The sequence below is a fragment of the Oncorhynchus tshawytscha genome, linkage group LG03, assembly GCF_018296145.1.
Source record: "Oncorhynchus tshawytscha isolate Ot180627B linkage group LG03, Otsh_v2.0, whole genome shotgun sequence".
In the NCBI taxonomy this organism is placed as follows: domain Eukaryota; kingdom Metazoa; phylum Chordata; class Actinopteri; order Salmoniformes; family Salmonidae; genus Oncorhynchus; species Oncorhynchus tshawytscha.
Genome location: NC_056431.1, coordinates 11,071,567 through 11,092,423, shown reverse-complemented (window position 1 = coordinate 11,092,423; position 20,857 = coordinate 11,071,567). Strand labels below are relative to the sequence as shown.

The following is a 20,857-nucleotide window of genomic DNA, read 5'->3' as shown; positions in this document are numbered from 1 at the left end:
CAATAAACGCACCAGCAATATCACTATCAAGACTGACTCTCCTCCAACTCCTTTTATGACATTATTGAATCATAGCCTAACAGTCATCATTCTCTCTGTATCTTCCTTGCTGTGTAGAAAACCAAGATCTCCACTTACGACAAGATGTGGGAGTTTATGAGCAGTCGGAGGCACTCTGTGATGGTGAAAGATATTGACGAAGGGATCCACCGAGTTCTCACCTCGGACTACGCCTTCCTCATGGAGTCCACCACCATCGAGTTTGTCACCCAGCGCAACTGCAACCTTACCCAGATAGGGGGTCTCATCGACTCCAAAGCCTACGGCGTGGGAACCCCCATGGGTACGTCCTCCTCTCAACATAGTACAACACACACATATACCTACGTCTCAAGCACAGTTTCTGCAACTATTCTCGCCTATTTCGACAGTTAGGACAAAAGACTGTGCCATACTCCCACCCACAGTACATTATCCATAACCCTGAGACATGACCCATGCAATAACATTCCGTATCATAGCACCCTGCATTAAGATAAGGTTTATTATGCTGTTTAATAACACAGCCCACTACGCTATAGCATGTTTATCATTTCATAACACAGCCTGCTACACTATAGCATGTTTATCATTTAATAACACAGCCCACTACGCTATAGCATGTTTATCATTTAATAACACAGCCCACTACACTATAGCATGTTTATCATTTCATAACACAGCCTGCAACGCTATATCATGTTTATCATTTAATAACACAGCCCACTACGCTATAGCGTGTTTATAATTTCATAACACAGCCCACTACGATATAGCATGTTTATCATTTAATAACACAGCCCACTACGCTATAGCATGTTTATCGTTTAATAACACAGCCCACTACGATATAGCATGTTTATCATTTAATAACACAGCCCACTACGCTATAGCATGTTTATCATTTAATAACACAGCCCACTACACTACAGCATGTTTATCATTTAATAACACAGCCCACTACGATATAGCATGTTTATCATTTAATAACACAGCCCACTACACTATAGCATGTTTATCATTTAATAACACAGCCCACTACGATATAGCATGTTTATCATTTAATAACACAGCCCACTACACTATAGCATGTTTATCATTTCATAACACAGCCTGCTACGCTATATCATGTTTATCATTTAATAACACAGCCCACTACACTACAGCATGTTTATCATTTAATAACACAGCCCACTACGATATAGCATGTTTATCATTTAATAACACAGCCCACTTATAGCATGTTTATTTAATAACACAGCCCACTACGATATAGCATGTTTATCATTTAATAACACAGCCCACTACGCTATAGCATGTTTATCATTTAATAACACAGCCCACTACACTACAGCATGTTTATCATTTAATAACACAGCCCACTACGATATAGCATGTTTATCATTTAATAACACAGCCCACTACACTATAGCATGTTTATCATTTAATAACACACGATATAGCATGTTTATCATTTAATAACACAGCCCACTATGCTATAGCATGTTTATCATTTAATAACACAGCCCACTACGCTATAGCATGTTTATCATTTAATAACACAGCCCACTACACTATAGCATGTTTATCATTTAATAACACAGCCCACTATGCTATAGCATGTTTATCATTTAATAACACAGCCCCTACACTATAGCATGTTTATCATTTCATAACACAGCCTGCTAGCTATATCATGTTTATCATTTAATACTACGCTATAGCATGTTTATAATTTCATAACACAGCCCACTACGATATAGCATGTTTATCATTTAATAACACAGCCCACTACGCTATAGCATGTTTATCGTTTAATAACACATTCCACTACGATATAGCATGTTTATCATTTAATAACACAGCCCACTACGCTATATCATGTTTATAATTTAATAACACAGCCCACTACGATATAGCATGTTTATAATTTAATAACACAGCCCACTACGCTATAGCATGTTTATCATTTAATAACACAGCCCACTATGCTATAGCATGTTTATCATTTAATAACACAGCCCACTATGCTATAGCATGTTTATCATTTAATAACACAGCCCACTACACTATAGCATGTTTATCATTTAATAACACAGCCCACTACGCTATAGCATGTTTATCATTTAATAACACAGCCCACTATGCTATATCATGTTTATCATTTAATAACACAGCCCACTATGCTATATCATGTTTATCATTTAATAACACAGCCCACTACACTATAGCATGTTTATCATTTAATAACACAGCCCACTACGCTATATCATGTTTATAATTTAATAACACAGCCCACTATGCTATATCATGTTTATCATTTAATAACACAGCAAACATACTACGTGTATAAGGCATTCATATTATTCAATAAAGTTACTCAACAATCCAGCACACTAATCTATAATAGGAAAATGCTGTATAGGTCAAATCAAATCAAACTGCATTGGTCACGTACACAGTTTACAGCAGGTATAAAATGTGCAGTGAAACGCTTGTGTGCTAGCTTCATCAACACTGTAGTACAATGATCAATATCAAATATCAGATTTGCTCTCTCCGACTTTTCAAACAGAATGACTTCCTTGCACTAATGAGGTGTATGTGTGTATGTGTGTGTAAGTGTCTGTGTGTGAGAGAGAGAGTGTGTAAGCACCCAGGGACCCTAAGGGGCCAAGCAGCCGATGAAAGAATGGAGAGGAGAAATATCTGACATACAGTTGAAGTCGAAAGTTTCCATACACTTAGGTTGGAGTCATTAACATTTCTTGTTAACAAACTATAGTTTTGGCAAGTCGGTTAGGACATCTACTTTGTGCATGACACAAGTCATTTTTCCAACAATTGTTTTACAGGCAGATTATTTCACTTATAATTCACTGTATCACAATTCCAGTGGGTGAGAAGTTTACATACACTAAGTTGACTGTGCCTTTAAACAGCAGAAAATTCCAGAAAATGATGTCATGGCTGTAGAAGCTTCTGATAGGCTAATTGACACTATTTGAGTCAATTGGAGGTGTACCTGTGGATGTATTTCAAGGCCTCCCTTTTGCTTGACATCATGGGAAAATCAAAAGAAATCAGCTAAGAGCTCAGAAAATAAATTGTAGACCTTCACAATTCTGGTTCATCCTTGGGAGCAATTTCCAAATGCCTGAAGGTAGCCACATTCATCTGTACAAACAATAGTATGCAAGTATAAACACCATGGGACCATGCAGCCATCATACCACTCAGGAAGGAGTCGCGTTCTCTCTCCTAGAGATGAACGTACTTCGGTGCGAAAAGTGAAAATCAATCCCAGAACAACAGCAAAGGACCTTGTGAAGATGCTGGAGGAAACAGGTACAAAAGTAAAAAGGGGGAGGCTTGCAAGCTGAAGAACACCATCCCAACCATGAAGCACGGGGGTGGCAGCATCATGTTGTGGGGGTGCTTTTCTGCAGGAGGGACTGATGTGCTTCACAGAATATATGGCATCATGAGTGTTACGGCTTTCTTCCGTCGAAGGAGAGTCGGACCAAAATGCAGCGTGGTTAAATCGAGACATCTTTAATGATGATAAATACGAAACATACAAAAACAACAAACGGGAATGTGAAAACCTAATACAGCCTGTCTGGTGACAACTAACACAGAGACAGGAACAATCACCCACAAACACACAGTGAAACCCAGGCTACCTAAATATGGTTCCCAATCAGAGACAACGAGAATCACCTGACTCTGATTGAGAACCGCCTCAGGCAGCCATAGACTATGCTAGATACCCCTACTCAGCCACAATCACAATACCTACTAAAACCCCAATACAAAACACAACACAAAATAGACCCATGTCACACCCTGGCCTGACCAAATAAATATATAAACACAAAATACTAAGACCAGGGCGTGACAGAACCCCCCCCCTCACCCCCAAGGTGCGGACTCCCGGCCGCACACTAAAACCCATAGGGGAGGGTCCGGGTGGGCGTCTGTCCACGGTCCACGGCTCCGGCTCGGGACGTGGACCCCACTCCAACCAAGTCTTATTCCCCCTGTAACGCGTCCTTTGATTGGCGACCCTCGCCGCCGACCTAGGCCTAATAACCCTCACCAAGGACCCCACTGGACTGAGGGGCAGCTCGGGACTGAGGGGAAGCTCGGGACTGAGGGGAAACTCAGCACTGAGGGGAAGCTCAGCACTGAGGGGAAGCCCAGCACTGAGGGGAAGCCCAGCACTGAGGGGAAGCCCAGTACTGAGAGGAAGCCCAGTACTGAGAGGAAGCCCAGCACTGAGAGGAAGCCCAGCACTGAGAGGAAGCCCAGCACTGAGAGGAAGCTCAGGCAGGTAGTTGGATCCGGCAGATCCTGGCTGACTGGCGGATCTGGAAGAGTCTAATCAAATCAAATCAAATCAAATCAAATTTTATTTGTCACATACACATGGTTAGCAGATGTTAATGCGAGTGTAGCGAAATGCTTGTGCTTCTAGTTCCGACAATGCAGTAATAACGAACAAGTAATCTAACTAACAATTAAAAAAAAACTACTGTCTTATACACAGTGTAAGGGGATAAGGAATATGTACATAAGGATATATGAATGAGTGATGGTACAGAGCAGCATAGGCAAGATACAGTAGATGATATCGAGTACAGTATATACATATGAGATGAGTATGTAAACCAAGTGGCATAGTTAAGTCGATGATATAGAGTACAGTATCTACGTATGCATATGAGATGAATAATGTAGGGTAAGTAACATTATATAAGGTAGCATTGTTTAAAGTGGCTAGTGATATATTTACATAATTTCCCATCAATTCCCATTATTAAAGTGGCTGGAGTAGAGTCAGTGTCATTGACAGTGTGTTGGCAGTAGCCACTCAATGTTAGTGGTGGCTGTTTAACAGTCTGATGGCCTTGAGATAGAAGCTGTTTTTCAGTCTCTCGGTCCCAGCTTTGATGCACCTGTACTGACCTCGCCTTCTGGATGACAGCGGGGTGAACAGGCAGTGGCTCGGGTGGTTGATGTCCTTGATGATCTTTATGGCCTTCCTGTAGCATCGGGTGGTTTAGGTGTCCTGGAGGGCAGGTAGTTTGCCCCGGTGATGCGTTGTGCAGACCTCACTACCCTCTGGAGAGCCTTACGGTTGAGGGCGGTGCAGTTGCCATACCAGGCGGTGATACAGCCCGCCAGGATGCTCTCGATTGTGCATCTGTAGAAGTTTGTGAGTGCTTTTGGTGACAAGCCAAATTTCTTCAGCCTCCTGAGGTTGAAGAGGCGCTGCTGCGCCTTCCTCACGATGCTGTCTGTGTGAGTGGACCAATTCAGTTTGTCTGTGATGTGTATGCCGAGGAACTTAAAACTTGCTACCCTCTCCACTACTGTTCCATCGATGTGGATGGGGGGTGTTCCCTCTGCTGTTTCCTGAAGTCCACAATCATCTCCTTAGTTTTGTTGACGTTGAGTGTGAGGTTATTTTCCTGACACCACACTCCGAGGGCCCTCACCTCCTCCCTGTAGGCCGTCTCGTCGTTGTTGGTAATCAAGCCTACCACTGTTGTGTCGTCCGCAAACTTGATGATTGAGTTGGAGGCGTGCGTGGCCACGCAGTCGTGGGTGAACAGGGAGTACAGGAGAGGGCTCAGAACGCACCCTTGTGGGGCCCCAGTGTTGAGGATCAGCGGGGAGGAGATGTTGTTGCCTACCCTCACCACCTGGGGGCGGCCCGTCAGGAAGTCCAGAACCCAGTTGCACAGGGCGGGGTCGAGACCCAGGGTCTCGAGCTTGATGACGAGCTTGGAGGGTACTATGGTGTTGAATGCCGAGCTGTAGTCGATGAACAGCATTCTCACATAGGTATTCCTCTTGTCCAGATGGGTTAGGGCAGTGTGCAGTGTGGTTGAGATTGCATCGTCTGTGGACCTATTTGGGCGGTAAGCAAATTGGAGTGGGTCAAGGGTGTCAGGTAGGGTGGAGGTGATATGGTCCTTGACTAGTCTCTCAAAGCACTTCATGATGACGGATGTGAGTGCTACGGGGCGGTAGTCGTTTAGCTCAGTTACCTTAGCTTTCTTGGGAACAGGAACAATGGTGGCCCTCTTGAAGCATGTGGGAACAGCAGACTGGTATAGGGATTGATTGAATATGTCCGTAAACACACCGGCCAGCTGGTCTGCGCATGCTCTGAGGGCGCGGCTGGGGATGCCGTCTGGGCCTGCAGCCTTGCGAGGGTTAACACGTTTAAATGTCTTACTCACTTCGGCTGCAGTGAAGGAGAGACCGCATGTTTTCGTTGCAGGCCGTGTCAGTGGCACTGTATTGTCCTCAAAGCGGGCAAAAAAGTTATTTAGTCTGCCTGGGAGCAAGATATCCTGGTCCGTGACTGGGCTGGGTTTCTTCCTGTAGTCCGTGATTGACTGTAGACCCTGCCACATGCCTCTTGTGTCTGAGCCGTTGAATTGAGATTCTACTTTGTCTCTGTACTGGCGCTTAGCTTGTTTGATAGCCTTGCGGAGGGAATAGCTGCACTGTTTGTAGTATTCAGTCATGTTACCAGACACCTTGCCCTGATTAAAAGCAGTGGTTCGTGCCTTCAGTTTCACACGAATGCTGCCATCAATCCAAGGTTTCTGGTTAGGGAATGTTTTAATCGTTGCTATGGGAACGACATCTTCAACGCATGTTCTAATGAACTCGCACACCGAATCAGCGTATTCGTCAATGTTGTTGTCTGACGCAATACGAAACATCTCCCAGTCCACGTGATGGAAGCAGTCTTGGAGTGTGGAGTCAGCTTGGTCGGACCAGCGTTGGACAGACCTCAGCGTGGGAGCTTCTTGTTTTAGTTTCTGTCTGTAGGCAGGGATCAACAAAATGGAGTCGTGGTCAGCTTTTCCGAAAGGGGGCGGGGCAGGGCCTTATATGCGTCGCGGAAGTTAGAGTAACAATGATCCAGGGTCTTTCCACCCCTGGTTGCGCAATCGATATGCTGATAAAATTTAGGGAGTCTTGTTTTCAGATTAGCCTTGTTAAAATCCCCAGCTACAATGAATGCAGCCTCCGGATAAATCGTTTCCAGTTTGCAGAGAGTTAAATAAAGTTTGTTCAGAGCCATCGATGTGTCTGCTTGGGGGGGGATATATACGGCTGTGATTATAATCGAAGAGAATTCTCTTGGTAGATAATGCGGTCTACATTTGATTGTGAGGAATTCTAAATCAGGTGAACAGAAGGATTTGAGTTCCTGTATGTTTCTGTCATCACACCATGTCACGTTAGCCATAAGGCATACGCCCCCGCCCCTCTTCTTACCAGAAAGATGTTCGTTTCTGTCCGCGCGATGCGTGGAGAAACCCGCTGGCTGCACCGCTTCGGATAGCGTCTCTCCGGTTAGCCATGTTTCCGTGAAGCAGAGAACGTTGCAGTCTCTGATGTCCCTCTGGAATGCTACCCTTGCTCGGATTTCATCAACCTTGTTGTCAAGAGACTGGACATTGGCGAGAAGAATGCTAGGGAGTGGTGCACGATGTGCCCGTCTCCGGAGTCTGACCAGAAGACCGCTTCGTTTCCCTCTTTTTCTGAGTCGTTTTTGGGTCGCTGCATATAATCCACTCCGTTACATTGGTTGTAAGGCAGAACACAGGATCCGCATCGCGAAAAACATATTCTTGGTCGTACTGATGGTGAGTTGACGCTGATCTTATATTCAGTAGTTCTTCTCGGCTGTATGTAATGAAACCTAAGATGACCTGGGGTACTAGTGTAAGAAATAACACGTAAAAAAACAAAAAACTGCATAGTTTCCTAGGAACGCGAAGCGAGGCGGCCATCTCTGTCGGCGCCGGAAGACTGGCTGACTGGCAGATCTGGAAGAGTCTGGTTGACTGGCAGGTCTGGAAGAGTCTGGCTGACTGGCAGATCTGGAAGAGTCTGGCTGACTGGCAGACCTGGAAGAGTCTGGTTGACTGGCGGATCCTGGCAGACTGACGGATCTGGCTGCTCCATGTAGACTGGCAGCTCTGGCTGCTCCATGCAGACTGACAGCTCTGGCTGCTCCATGCAGACTGACATCTCTGGCTGCTCCATGCAGACTGACAGCTCTGGCTGCTCCATGCAGACTGACAGCTCTGGCTTCTCCATGCAGACTGACATCTCTGGCTGCTCCATGCAGACTGACAGCTCTGGCTGCTCCAGGCAGGCTGGCAGCTCTGGCTGCTCCATGCAGGCTGGCAGCTCAGGCTGCTCCATGCAGGCTGGCAGCTCAGGCTGCTCCATGCAGGCTGGCAGCTCAGGCTGCTCCATGCAGGCTGGCAGCTCAGGCTGCTCCATGCAGGAGACTCCGGCAGCGCAGGAGAGGAGGAAGGCTCTGGCTGCGCTGAACAGGCGGGAGGCTCTGGCAGCACTGTAGAGGAGGAAGGCTCTGGCTGCGCTGAACAGGCGGGAGACTCCGGCAGCACAGGAGAGGAGGAAAGCTCTGGCTGCGCTGAACAGGCGGGAAGCTCTGGCAGCGCTGGAGAGGAGGAAGGCTCTGATAGCGCTAAACAGGCGGGAGACTCCGACAGCGCTGGAGAGGAGAAAGGCTCTGACAGCGCTAAACAGGCGAGGCGCACTGAAGGCCTGGTGCGTGGTGCTGGAACTGGTGGTACTGGACCGAGGACACGCACAGGAAGCCTGGTGCGGGGAGCTGCCACCGGAGGACTGGTGTGTGAAAGTGGCACAGGATGGACCGGACCGTGAAGGTGTACTGGAGAGCCTGAGAGCAGGGCTGGCACAGGACATGCAACGCTAGGTAGGTACACAGGAGGCCTAGTGCGTGAGGCTGGAACAATTTTCACCAGCCGACTAACACGCACCTCAGGACGAGTATGGAGCGCTGACCCAGGTGCCATCAAATCCCCGACTCGCTCCGTCGGACGAATATCGTACCTAAAGCACCAAACTAGCAACTCCCTCATTACTCTCTCCTCCAATTTCCCCATTAACTCCTTCACAGTCTCTGCTTCGCTCACCTCTAACACCAGCTCTGGTTCTGATCTCCTCCTTGGCTCCTCACTATAAACAGGGAGAGTTGGCTCAGGTCTGACTCCTGACTCTGCCACTCTCTCCCTGAGCCCCCCCCCCCATACATTTTTGGGGCTGACTCTCGGTCTTCCGTCCGCGCCGCCATACCTGCTTCGCCAACTCCATTCTAACCTGCTTCGCACTGCTCCAGCGAATCCCAGGCGGGCTCCGGCACTTTCTCTGGGTCGACAGCCCACCTGTCTATTTCCTCCCAAGTAGTGTAGTCCCGATATTGTTGCTCCTGCTGCCGCTGTTGCTTCTCCTCATACCAGCGCCTCTCAGCTCTCGCCGCCTCCAGTTCTTCTTTGGGGCGGCGATATTCTCCAGGCTGATCCCAGGGTCCTTCTCCGAACAATTCATCCTCCCATGTCCATTCCTCTCTTTGTTGCTTCTGCTGTCGCAGCCTGTCACCACGCTGCTTGGTCCAGTTGTGGTGGGTGATTCTGTTCACGGCTTTCTTCCGTCGAAGGAGAGTCGGACCAAAATGCAGCGTGGTTAAATCGAGACATCTTTAATGATGATAAATACGAAACATACAAAAACAACAAACGGAAATGTGAAAACCTAATACAGCCTGTCTGGTGACAACTAACACAGAGACAGGAACAATCACCCACAAACACACAGTGAAACCCAGGCTACCTAAATATGGTTCCCAGTCAGAGACAACGAGAATCACCTGACTCTGATTGAGAACCGCCTCAGGCAGCCATAGACTATGCTAGACACCCCTACTCAGCCACAATCCCAATACCTACTAAAACCCCAATACAAAACACAACACAAAATAGACCCATGTCACACCCTGGCCTGACCAAATAAATATATAAACACAAAATACTAAGACCAGGGCGTGACAATGAGGAGGAAAATTATGTGGATATATTGAAGCACCATCTCAAGACATCAGTCAGGAAGTTAAAGCTTGGTCGCAAATGGGTCTTCCAATTGAACAATGACCCCAAGCATACTTCCAAAGTTGTGGCAAAATGGCTGAAGGACAACAAAGTCAAGGTAGTGGAGTGGCCATCACAAAGCCCTGACCTCAAGCCTATAGAGAATTTGTAGGCAGAACTGAAAAAATGGGTGTAAGCAAGGAGGCCAACAAACCTGACTCAGTTACACCAGCTCTGCCAGGAGGAATGGGCCAAAATTCACCCAACTTATTGTGGGAAGTTTGTGGAAGGCTACCCGATACGTTTGACCCGAGTTAAACAATTTTAAGGCAATGCTACCAAATACTAATTCAGTGTATGTAAACTTCTGACCCACTGGGAATGTGATGAAAGAAATAAAAGCTGAAATAAGTCATTCTCTCTACTATTATTCTGACATTTCACATTCTTAAAATAAAGCGATTTTTACTGGGATGAAATGTCAGGAATTGTGCAAAACTGAGTTTAAATTTATTTGGCTAAGGTATATGTAAACATCCGACTTCTGTAACTGTAAAGAAATATATAAATGAATGGAGAGGGTGTTGGGCGGTGGCACGCTGGTTTACACGTTGTGTGCGGAGGTGCAGGATTTGATTATGGAGCTGAGCAGCAGATTGTCTTAATCCTGTTACACATGCAGCTCCCGGCAACGGCTGCCACAAATGAAATGGAAAAACTCCTTGTAAGCACCTACGTTATAAGGGGAAGATCGCTCTGGGGCGTCCCTACAAGATAACTTAACACAATGACCTGCATGCAAAGGTTGCTGGGGTTTCTCGTGTCCACTGTCATTTATTTGGGGAGACTAGGAGGTGGAGGTTGTCTGTCTTTCTATGTTTGGGACACTGAAGAATTGTGGCTTTTATACGCCAAGTAAATGAACTCCAAAAGGTTTTGGTGTAACAGTCTCCCTGTTATTTAGCTTGTTGTCTAACACATTGCTCAATATGCAGCAGGACACATGCCTTTAGAGAATACAACACGGTGTGTCCCGTTTGCCTAAGAGGATGGATCATTCTGTCCTTTATAACATCAGTGGCCATTTGCTCCATTTGTGTATGTTTGCCGTATTTCTCGGTCAGAAAGCACAGGGCCATTCACTTAGTGACTGTATGAGAGAGCAGCACAGAGGGTGTGTTTTCTCTGTGTGATTGTGTTTCCTGAGTGATTTCTCCTATAACAATATTTGTTATGTGTGACCAGGGTGTTGGCGAAAGCTGGAATGGAATATGCTGCATTGGTTGGGATGCGTTTGCGAGGAACAATGCAGGAATGGGCTTGTCGGTGTGTGTGCGTATACGTGTGTGAGTGTGAGTGTATGTCTGTGCATGTGCGCATATATGGCATTCATGTGTGTGCATTTGTATTAAGTGTGTGCTGGTCTCCAAATGCGTTTGTCCATATGTGTGTGTATGTGTGTGTATGTGTGTGTGTGTGTGTGTGTGTGTGTGTGTGTGTGTGTGTGTGTGTCAGGCAAAAGTTTAGGTTGTGCATCGCACAGATCGTCGGTCTGTGCTGAAAAAGGATGTTTAGCATCATCACTCCCTTGTGGCCCATTCACACGGAGCAGAGAACAAGGCATTTAAATTGCTAATCCTACCCTTTTAGTAGCCGTTACCATATGTGTCCTGTATTCCCATACAGCCTGGCCATTTAGCATATATCTCATTGACTTTAACAGAGAGGACTTGTCTGCCTGCATTAGTACCTGGGTGTATTTGGTTCTGAGTCCCTCTGGCAGCCGCTCCCCAAGTCTGCACTGTAATGGACAGAGTTAGTGTTAGTTAGCACGGACGTCCAGATGTTATCCCTCTCTAACTCTAATGGGATATTTACTGCATTGGCAACGGCGGTTAATTCAGAGTATAACATTTAGCCCAACGAAGAGGAGAGTAGACCAGAGCGAAGTATATACATCTGGTAGCTGCTGATATTAGATGAGAACAGATGAAAGTAGGACCATTGTGAAGTTGTATCTAAAGGGGATTGTTGTTGGCCTACATAAGGTGGAGTGGAAGGGGGAGGGGCATGGGAGCTGTGTAGCTGTGTGTCCACATTAGAGAGTGAAGCCCCGTAGTGACTGTAGTCCTATTGTACCTATGGGGATAGATCTCCCCACTCAGCCTTTAATGTGTGTGTATGGACGTCCTCCCTGGAGAGGTCATTAAGTGGAGTCATGCACAGTAGAGTATCAAACATCTGTCACAAGTTTGTTTATGCGACTCGCGCCACTCGGCCGCTTGTGATTAAACTGTTACTTCCTCTGCTCTATACGTCCATAATCTCAGGAGGCTCTGTCTCTGCCCTCCTTCCCTCGTCTATCTCTCTCTCCGTCTCTCTCTCCCCTCCCTATCTCTCTCTCTGGTCCCCTTCTCTCTTTCCCTCTCTCTCTCCCTCTCTCATTTTCTCTCTTACTTTCTATTTCCCTCTTTCTCTCCCTCTGTCTCTCTGTCTCTCCCTCTATCTTGCTCTCTCTCTTTGCTATCATGTTCATTGTGTTTCATTAGGCCTTCCTAATCACTTACAGTATTAGGGAAGTGCATATTCTGCATGTCAGCAGGTTGGCGTTTCCTGCCGTGCAGTGCGGGGAAGTTGTCGGGATGGTTCCCCCATGGATCGTTTAGCTCCGGATCATAAATGACAGAGAACATCTCTGTAAGACCTGAATGGGATGCTGGGAAATGGGATATCTCTGAGGGCGTGACCTGCCTTCTGTTTGGGCAGCGACCTTGCTGTCCTAGTCCTTTATATCAGAGAGAGAGAGAGAGGGGCAAGAGAGAGAGAGAGGGCGCTAGAGAGAGAGAGGGGCGCGAGAGAGAGAGGGGCGCGAGAGAGAGAGGGGGCGAGAGAGAGAGGGGCGCGAGAGAGAGAGAGGCGCAGAGAGAGAGGCGAGAGAGAGAGGCGCACGAGAGAGAGACGCGAGAGACGCGTGAGAAAGAGGAGAGAGATGCGAGAGAAAGAGGAGAGAGAGACGCGAGAGACGCGAGAGAGGAGAGAGACGCGAGAGAGGAGAGAGAGAGAGACGCACGAGAGAGACGCGAGAGGGAGAGAGAGGAGAGAGACGCAAGAGACACTTTTGGTTCCAAGATGGCGTAGCAGTGAAGACGTGTTTTTGTTCGTCCTCTCGTGTGCTTTTGTATTTTTCGTATTTTTTGTATATTTTTAAATTGTATTTTCAATCTCTTTTTGATTTTTAATTAGATTATACCGGTAACCTGCCTCACCCAATGTGATACAGAATCGCTATTAGAACACATTCAAGAACCACCAGAAGCTAACCAGCTAAGTAGCTACAAGCTATTTAGTCATTGTTAGCCACTGCTAGCGGCTTTTACCTTCTGCACAGATACCAGCCCTGTTTTTAGCCTGGATAATACTCGTCAGTCTACCAGTACCGGACTGTCTCTCCACAACAACGCTGGATTCCTGCCGTAATCCCTGGACCACTACTTCTGATCTTCACAGCTAGCTTGCACCCACCGTGGCACCTAGTACCGAAGCTATCCCTGAGGCCCACCTCCCGGCCTACTCAGCTGTTCACCCGAACCCCACTCATACACGGCTAGAGCCCAATACTCCACCGGATCCTTGCTGTAAGCTCTGGACCTTGTCACCGGATCACCGGTGCTACCGATTGGCTATAGTGGCTAACGCCACTGCCACGAAGCTAGCACCAGTTAGCCGTGAGCCAGTCGCATCTCCCGGCTAGCAAACTAAATTCTACAATACCTCTTTCGCCATCTGGCTTGGATTCTCTGTCGACACGGCGCCCCGCCGCACCACCACGACTGGTCTGCCGAAGAATACTCCATCCGCTGTGCCTTCAACCGGCCTCCGTCGGAGCAGACGCTCCTACTAGCCCCGGGCTACAAACTTTAAACGCTGTGTCGCCCGCGTGCTAGCGTAGTGGCGGCTTCCCTGTTCCATCTACTGCTGCCCCCTGGACACTATGATCACTTGGCTGCATAGCTGATGCCTGCTGGACTGTCCATTAATCACGGTACTCCATTCTGTTTATTAATTTTTTTATCTGTCGGCCCCAGCCGCGAACTCAGGCTCTGTGTGTAGTTAATCCGACCCTCTCTGCCTAGTCATCGCCATTTTACCTGCTGTTGTTGTGTTAGCTGATTAGCTGTTGTTGTCTCACCTGTTGTTTTAGCTAGCTCTCCCAATCAACAACTGTGATTACTTTATGCCTCGCTGTATGTCTCTCTTAAATGTCATTCTGCCTTGTATACTGTTGTTCAGGTTAGGTATCATTGTTTTAGTTTACAATGGAGCTCCTAGTTCCACTCTTCATACCTCTGATACCTCCTTTGTCCCACCTCCCACACATGCGGTGACCTTATAACCAGCATGTCCAGAGATACAACCTCTCTTATCATCACCCAGTGCCTGGGCTTACCTCCGCTGTACCCGCACCCCACCATACCCCTGTCTGCACATTATGCCCTGAATATATTCTACCATGCCCAGAAATCTGCTCCTTTTATTCTTTGTCCCCAACGCTCTAGGCGACCAGTTTTGATAGCCTTTAGCCGCACCCTCATCCTTCTCCTCCTCTGTTCTTCGGGTGATGTGGAGTTAAACCCAGGCCCTGCATGTCCCCAGGCACCCTCATTTGTTGACTTCTGTGATCGAAAAAGCCTTGGTTTCATGCATATCAACATCAGAAGCCTCCTCCCTAAGTTTGTTTTACTCACTGCTTTAGCAAACTCTGCCAACCCTGATGTCCTTGCCGTGTCTGAATCCTGGCTTAGGAAGGCCACCAAAAATTCTGAAATTTCCATACCCAACTATAACATTTTCCGTCAAGATAGAACTGCCAAAGGGGGAGGAGTTGCATTCTACTGCATAGATAGCCTGCAATGTAATGCCATACTTTCCAGGTCCATACCCAAACAGTTCGAACTTCTAATTTTAAAAATTAATCTCTCCAGAAATAAGTCTCTCACTGTTGCCACCTGCTACCGACCCCCCTCAGCTCCCAGCTGTGCCCTGGACACCATTTGTGAATTGATCGCCGCCCATCTAGCTTCAGAGTTTGTTCTGTTAAGTGACCTAAACTGGGATATGCTTAACACCCCGGCAGTCCTACAATCTAAGCTAGATGCCCTCAATCTCACACAAATCATCAAGGAACCCACCAGGTACAACCCTAAATCCGTAAACATGGGCACCCTCATAGACATTATCCTGACCAACTTTTCCTCCAAATACACCTCCGCTGTCTTCAATCAGGATATCAGCGATCACTGCCTCATTGCCTGTATCCGCTACGGGTCCGCGCGCGGTCAAAAGACCACCCCTCATCACTGTCAAATGCTCCCTAAAACATTTCTGCGAGCAGGCCTTTCTAATCGACCTGGCCCAAGTATCCTGGAAGGATATTGACCTCATCCCGTCAGTTGAGGATGCCTAGTCATTCTTTAAAAGTAACTTCCTCACCATCTTAGATAAGCATGCTCTGTTCAAAAAATGTAGAACGAAGAACAGATATAGCCCTTGGTTCACTCCAGACCTGACTGCCCTCGACCAGCACAAATACATCCTGTTGCGGACTGCAATAGCATCGAATAGTCCCCGCGATATGCAACTGTTCAGGGAAGTTAGGAACCAATACACGCAGTCAGTCAGGAAAGCAAAGGCCAGCTTTTTCAAGCAGAAATTTGCATCCTGTAGCTCTAACTCCAAAAAGTTCTGGGACAATCTAAAGTCCATGGAGAACAAAAGCACCTCCTCCCAGCTGCCCACTGCACTGAGGCTAGGTAACACGGTCACCACCGATAAATCCATGATAATCGAAAACTTAAACAAGCATTTCTCAGCGGCTGGCCATGCCTTCCTCCTGGCTACTCCAACATCAGCCAAGAGCTCCCCCGCAGCTACTCGCCCAAGCCTCCCCAGCTTCTCCTTTACCCAAATCCAGATAGCAGATGTTCTGAAAGAGCTGCAAGACCTGGACCCATACAAATCAGCTGGGCTTGACAATCTGGACCCTCTCTTTCTGAAACTATCCGCTGCCATTGTCGCAACCCCTATTACCAGCCTGTTCAACCTCTCTTTCGTATCGTCTGATATCCCCAAGGATTGGAAAGCTGCCGCGGTCATCCTCCTCTTCAAAGGGGGAGACACCCTGGACCCAAACTGTTACAGATCTATATCCATCCTGCCCTGCCTATCTAAGGTTTTCAAAAGCCAAGTTAACAAACAGATCACTGACCATTTCGAATCCCACCGTACCTTCTCCACTGTGCAATCCGGTTTCCGAGCCGGTCACGGGTGCACCTCAGCCACGCTCAAGGTACTAAACGATATCATAACCGCCATCGCTAAAAGACAGTACTGTGCAGCCGTCTTCATTGACCTGGCCAAGGCTTTCGACTCTGTCAATCACCATATTCTTATCGACAGACTCAGTAGCCTCGGTTTTTCTAATGACTGCCTTGCCTGGTTCACCAACTACTTTGCAGACAGAGTTCAGTGTCCTCTGGCAGTCTCTATGGGGGTACCACAGGGTTCAATTCTCGGGCCGACTCTTTTCTCTGTATATATCAATGGTGTTGCTCTTGCTGCGGGCGATTCCCTGATCCACCTCTACGCAGACGACACCGTTCTGTATACTTCTGGCCCTTCCTTGCACACTGTGCTATCTAACCTCCAAACTAGCTTCAATGCCATACAACAATCCTTCCGTGGCCTCCAACTGCTCTTAAACACTAGTAAAACCAAATGCATGCTTTTCAACCGTTCGCTGCCTGCACCCGCACGCTTGACTAGCATCACCACCCTGGATGGTTCCGACCTAGAATTTGTGGACATCTATAAGTACCTAGGTGTCTGGCTAGACTGTAAACTCTCCTTCCAGACTCATATCAAACATCTCCAATCCAAAATCAAATCTAGAGTCGGCTTTCTATTTTGCAACAAATCCTCCTTCACTCACACCGCCAAACTTACCCTAGTAAAACTGACTATTCTACCGATCCTCGACTTCGGTGATGTCATCTACAAAATAGCTTCCAATACTCTACTCAGCAAACTAGATGCAGTTTATCACAGTGCTATCCGTTTTGTTGCTAAAGCACCTTATACCACCCACCACTGCGACCTGTATGCTCTAGTCGGCTGGCCCTCGCTACATATTCGTCACCAGACCCACTGGCTCCAGGTCATCTACAAGTCCATGCTAGGAAAGCTCCGCCTTATCTCAGTTCACTGGTCACGATGGTAACACCCACTCGTAGCACGTGCTCCAGCAGGTGTATCTCACTGATCATCTCTAAAGCCAACACCTCATTTGGCCGCCTTTCCTTCCAGTTCTCTGCTGCCTGTGACTGGAACGAATTGCAAAAATCGCTGAAGTTGGAGACTTTTATTTCCCTCACCAACTTTAAAGATCTGCTATCTGAGCAGCTAACCGATTGCTGCAGCTGTACATAGTCCATATGTAAATAGCCCACCCAAATTACCTCCCTCATCCCCATACTGTTTTTATTTATTTACTTTTCTGCTCTTTTGCACACCAGTATTTCTACCTGCACATGACCATCTGATCATTTATCACTCCAGTGTTAATCTGCAAAATTGTCATTATTTGCTGCTATGGCCTATTTATTGCCTACCTCCTCATGCCTTTTGCACACAATGTATATAGACTCTTTTTTTCTACTGTGTTATTGACTTGTTTATTGATTACTCCATGTGTAACTCTGTGTTGTTGTCTGTTCACACTGCTATGCTTTATCTTGGCCAGGTCACAGTTGTAAATGAGAACTTGTTCTCAACTAGCCTACCTGGTTAAATAAAGGTGAAATTAAAAAATAATTTAAAAAGAGAGAGAGACAGGAGAGAGAGAGAGAGAGACAGGAGAGAGAGATAGACAGGAGTATGAGACAGACAGGAGAGACAGGGAGGGAACGGTTGAGGGAAGGAAGGAGGAACAAAGAGATGGTGGGGGGTGGGGTATGAGGTCAAATGGAGAATATATGACAGACCTAGCTGGGGCGGAATGAAGATGTCAGTCTAGAAGAGTCTGTGAACTACAGTTTACCAGAAAGTATATGTGAGCACAATCAAAGCACAGGGTGGAATATGTTTGCAGAAATGTTTTGATAATAACAGTATTCTCCAGGCATTTAGAGGTAATTGTAGACCCTGAAAGTAATAATTTTAAATATTTACACACATCCATTTCCTCTCTTTTATATTTCCCCCTGATCGACTTAACATGCAAAACAAATCTGGAGCTGTATTACAAAGAAGGAAAACAAAATCTTAGAACAAGGCTAAATATACGACATGTACTTGAGCGTGCCAGGAACATTTTCCATGCTGTTTTGTGGAGAGACAATGCATTAGGAATTGGTGTGCTATTACTCGCTTTGATCTGACAGATTACAGCTATGTGTCTTATCCTGGATTCACGATGGTCTGTCAGTTCCCTCTCCTATGTTTCTTCTGTTGGAGAATTATGGCTCAACATTTATGGCTACCCCATGTTGAGAGGGCCTGTTTTCAGCTCGTCACATTTACATATTCTGTTTATCACTGAGAAACACAACGGTGCTAAACTTTCTCATCCATTTCTCACCCAGTAAGACTCAATAGAAATAGAGTACTTCATTTCCATTTTCTAACCGCTTCTTCACCTGTCACGTCATTGGAAGATGTGTATTAACACAGTATATACAGTATTAACCACAATACAAAAATGCTGTGGACTCTATAATGATCTCAGGCTACTGCCAAAACATTTCCATAACTATTTTATCAAATTTTTTAAAGAAAAGTTGCAATACTTTTGCACACATTGGAGTAAACAGCAATTCAAATCAAACTGGGAATGAATTAAATGACGTACAGTTGAAGTCGGAAGTTTACATACACTTAGGTTGGAGTCATTCAAATTTCTTGTTAACAAACTATAGTTTTGGCAAGTCGGTTAGGACATCTACTTTGTGCATGACACAAGTAATTTTTCCAACATTTTTTTACAGACAGATTATCTCACTTATAATTTACTGTATCACAATTCCAGTGGGGCAAAAGTTTACATACACTAAGTTGACTGTGCCTTTAAACAGCTTGGAAAATTCCAGAAAATGATGTCATGGCTTTAGAAGCTTCTGATAGGCTAATTGACATCATTTGAGTCAATTGGAGGTGTACCTGCGGATGTATTTCAAGGCCTACCTTCAAACTCAGTGCCTCTTTGCTTGACATCATGGGAAAATCAAAAGAAATCAGCCAAGACCTCAGAAAATAAATTGTAGACCTTCACAATTCTGGTTCATCCTTGGGAGCAATTTCCAAATGCCTGAAGGTAGCCACATTCATCTGTACAAACAATAGTATAAATAATAATAGCAAGTATAAACACCATGGGACCATGCAGCCATCATACCACTCAGGAAGGAGTCACGTTCTCTCTCCTAGAGTCTCCTAGATTCATCCTTGGGAGCAATTTCCGAACACCTGAAGGTACAGTGCCTTGCGAAAGTATTCGGCCCCCTTGAACTTTGCGACCTTTTGCCACATTTCAGGCTTCAAACATAAAGATATAAAACTGTATTTTTTGTGAAGAATCAACAACAAGTGGGACATAGTCATGAAGTGGAACGACATTTATTGGATATTTCAAACATTTTTAACAAATCAAAAACTGAAAAATTGGGCGTGCAAAATTATTCAGCCCCCTTAAGTTAATACTTTGTAGCACCACCTTTTGCTGCGATTACAGCTGTAAGTCGCTTGGGGTATGTCTCTATCAGTTTTGCACATCGAGAGACTGAATTTTTTTCCCATTCCTCCTTGCAAAACAGCTCGAGCTCAGTGAGGTTGGATGGAGAGCATTTGTGAACAGCAGTTTTCAGTTCTTTCCACAGATTCTCGATTGGATTCAGGTCTGGACTTTGACTTGGCCATTCTAACACCTGGATATGTTTATTTTTGAACCATTCCATTGTAGATTTTGCTTTATGTTTTGGATCATTGTCTTGTTGGAAGACAAATCTCTGTCCCAGTCTCAGGTCTTTTGCAGACTCCATCAGGTTTTCTTCCAGAATGGTCCTGTATTTGGCTCCATCCATCTTCCCATCAATTTTAACCATCTTCCCTGTCCCTGCTGAAGAAAAGCAGGCCCAAACCATGATGCTGCCACCACCATGTTTGACAGTGGGGATCGTGTGTTCAGGGTGATGAGCTGTGTTGCTTTTACACCAAACATAACGTTTTGCATTGTTGCCAAAAAGTTCAATTTTGGTTTCATCTGACCAGAGCACCTTCTTCCACATGTTTGGTGTGTCTCCCAGGTGGCTTGTGGCAAACTTTAAACAACACTTTTTATGGATATCTTTAAGAAATGGCTTTCATCTTGCCACTCTTCCATAAAGGCCAGATTTGTGCAATATACGACTGATTGTTGTCCTATGGACAGAGTCTCCCACCTCAGCTGTAGATCTCTGCAGTTCATCCAGAGTGATCATGGGTCTCTTGGCTGCATCTCTGATCAGTCTTCTCCTTGTATGAGCTGAAAGTTTAGAGGGACGGCCAGGTCTTGGTAGATTTGCAGTGGTCTGATACTCCTTCCATTTCAATATTATTGCTTGCACAGTGCTCCTTGGGTTGTTTAAAGCTTGGGAAATCTTTTTGTATCCAAATCCGGCTTTAAACTTCTTCACAACAGTATCTCGGACCTGCCTGGACCTGCCGACTCTCTTCTCTGTAAACATCAATGATGTTGCTCTTGCTGCTGGTGAGTCTCTGATCCACCTCTATGCAGACAACACCATTCTGTGTACTTCTGTCCCTTCTTTGGACAC

At 46.0% G+C, this 20,857-nt stretch overlaps 1 protein-coding gene across 3 annotated transcripts in view; it reads left to right on the top strand.

Moving 5' to 3' along the window:
- LOC112245008 (glutamate receptor ionotropic, kainate 2) overlaps positions 1 to 20,857 on the top strand; it is a 230,188-nt gene that overhangs the window by 195,384 nt on the left and 13,947 nt on the right. For all 3 annotated transcript variants that reach the window (XM_042309814.1, XM_042309807.1, XM_042309811.1), the window contains one exon: positions 118 to 343. In XM_042309814.1, the coding sequence (XP_042165748.1) occupies positions 118 to 343 (226 nt within the window). The remainder of the gene's footprint in view (positions 1 to 117; positions 344 to 20,857) is intronic.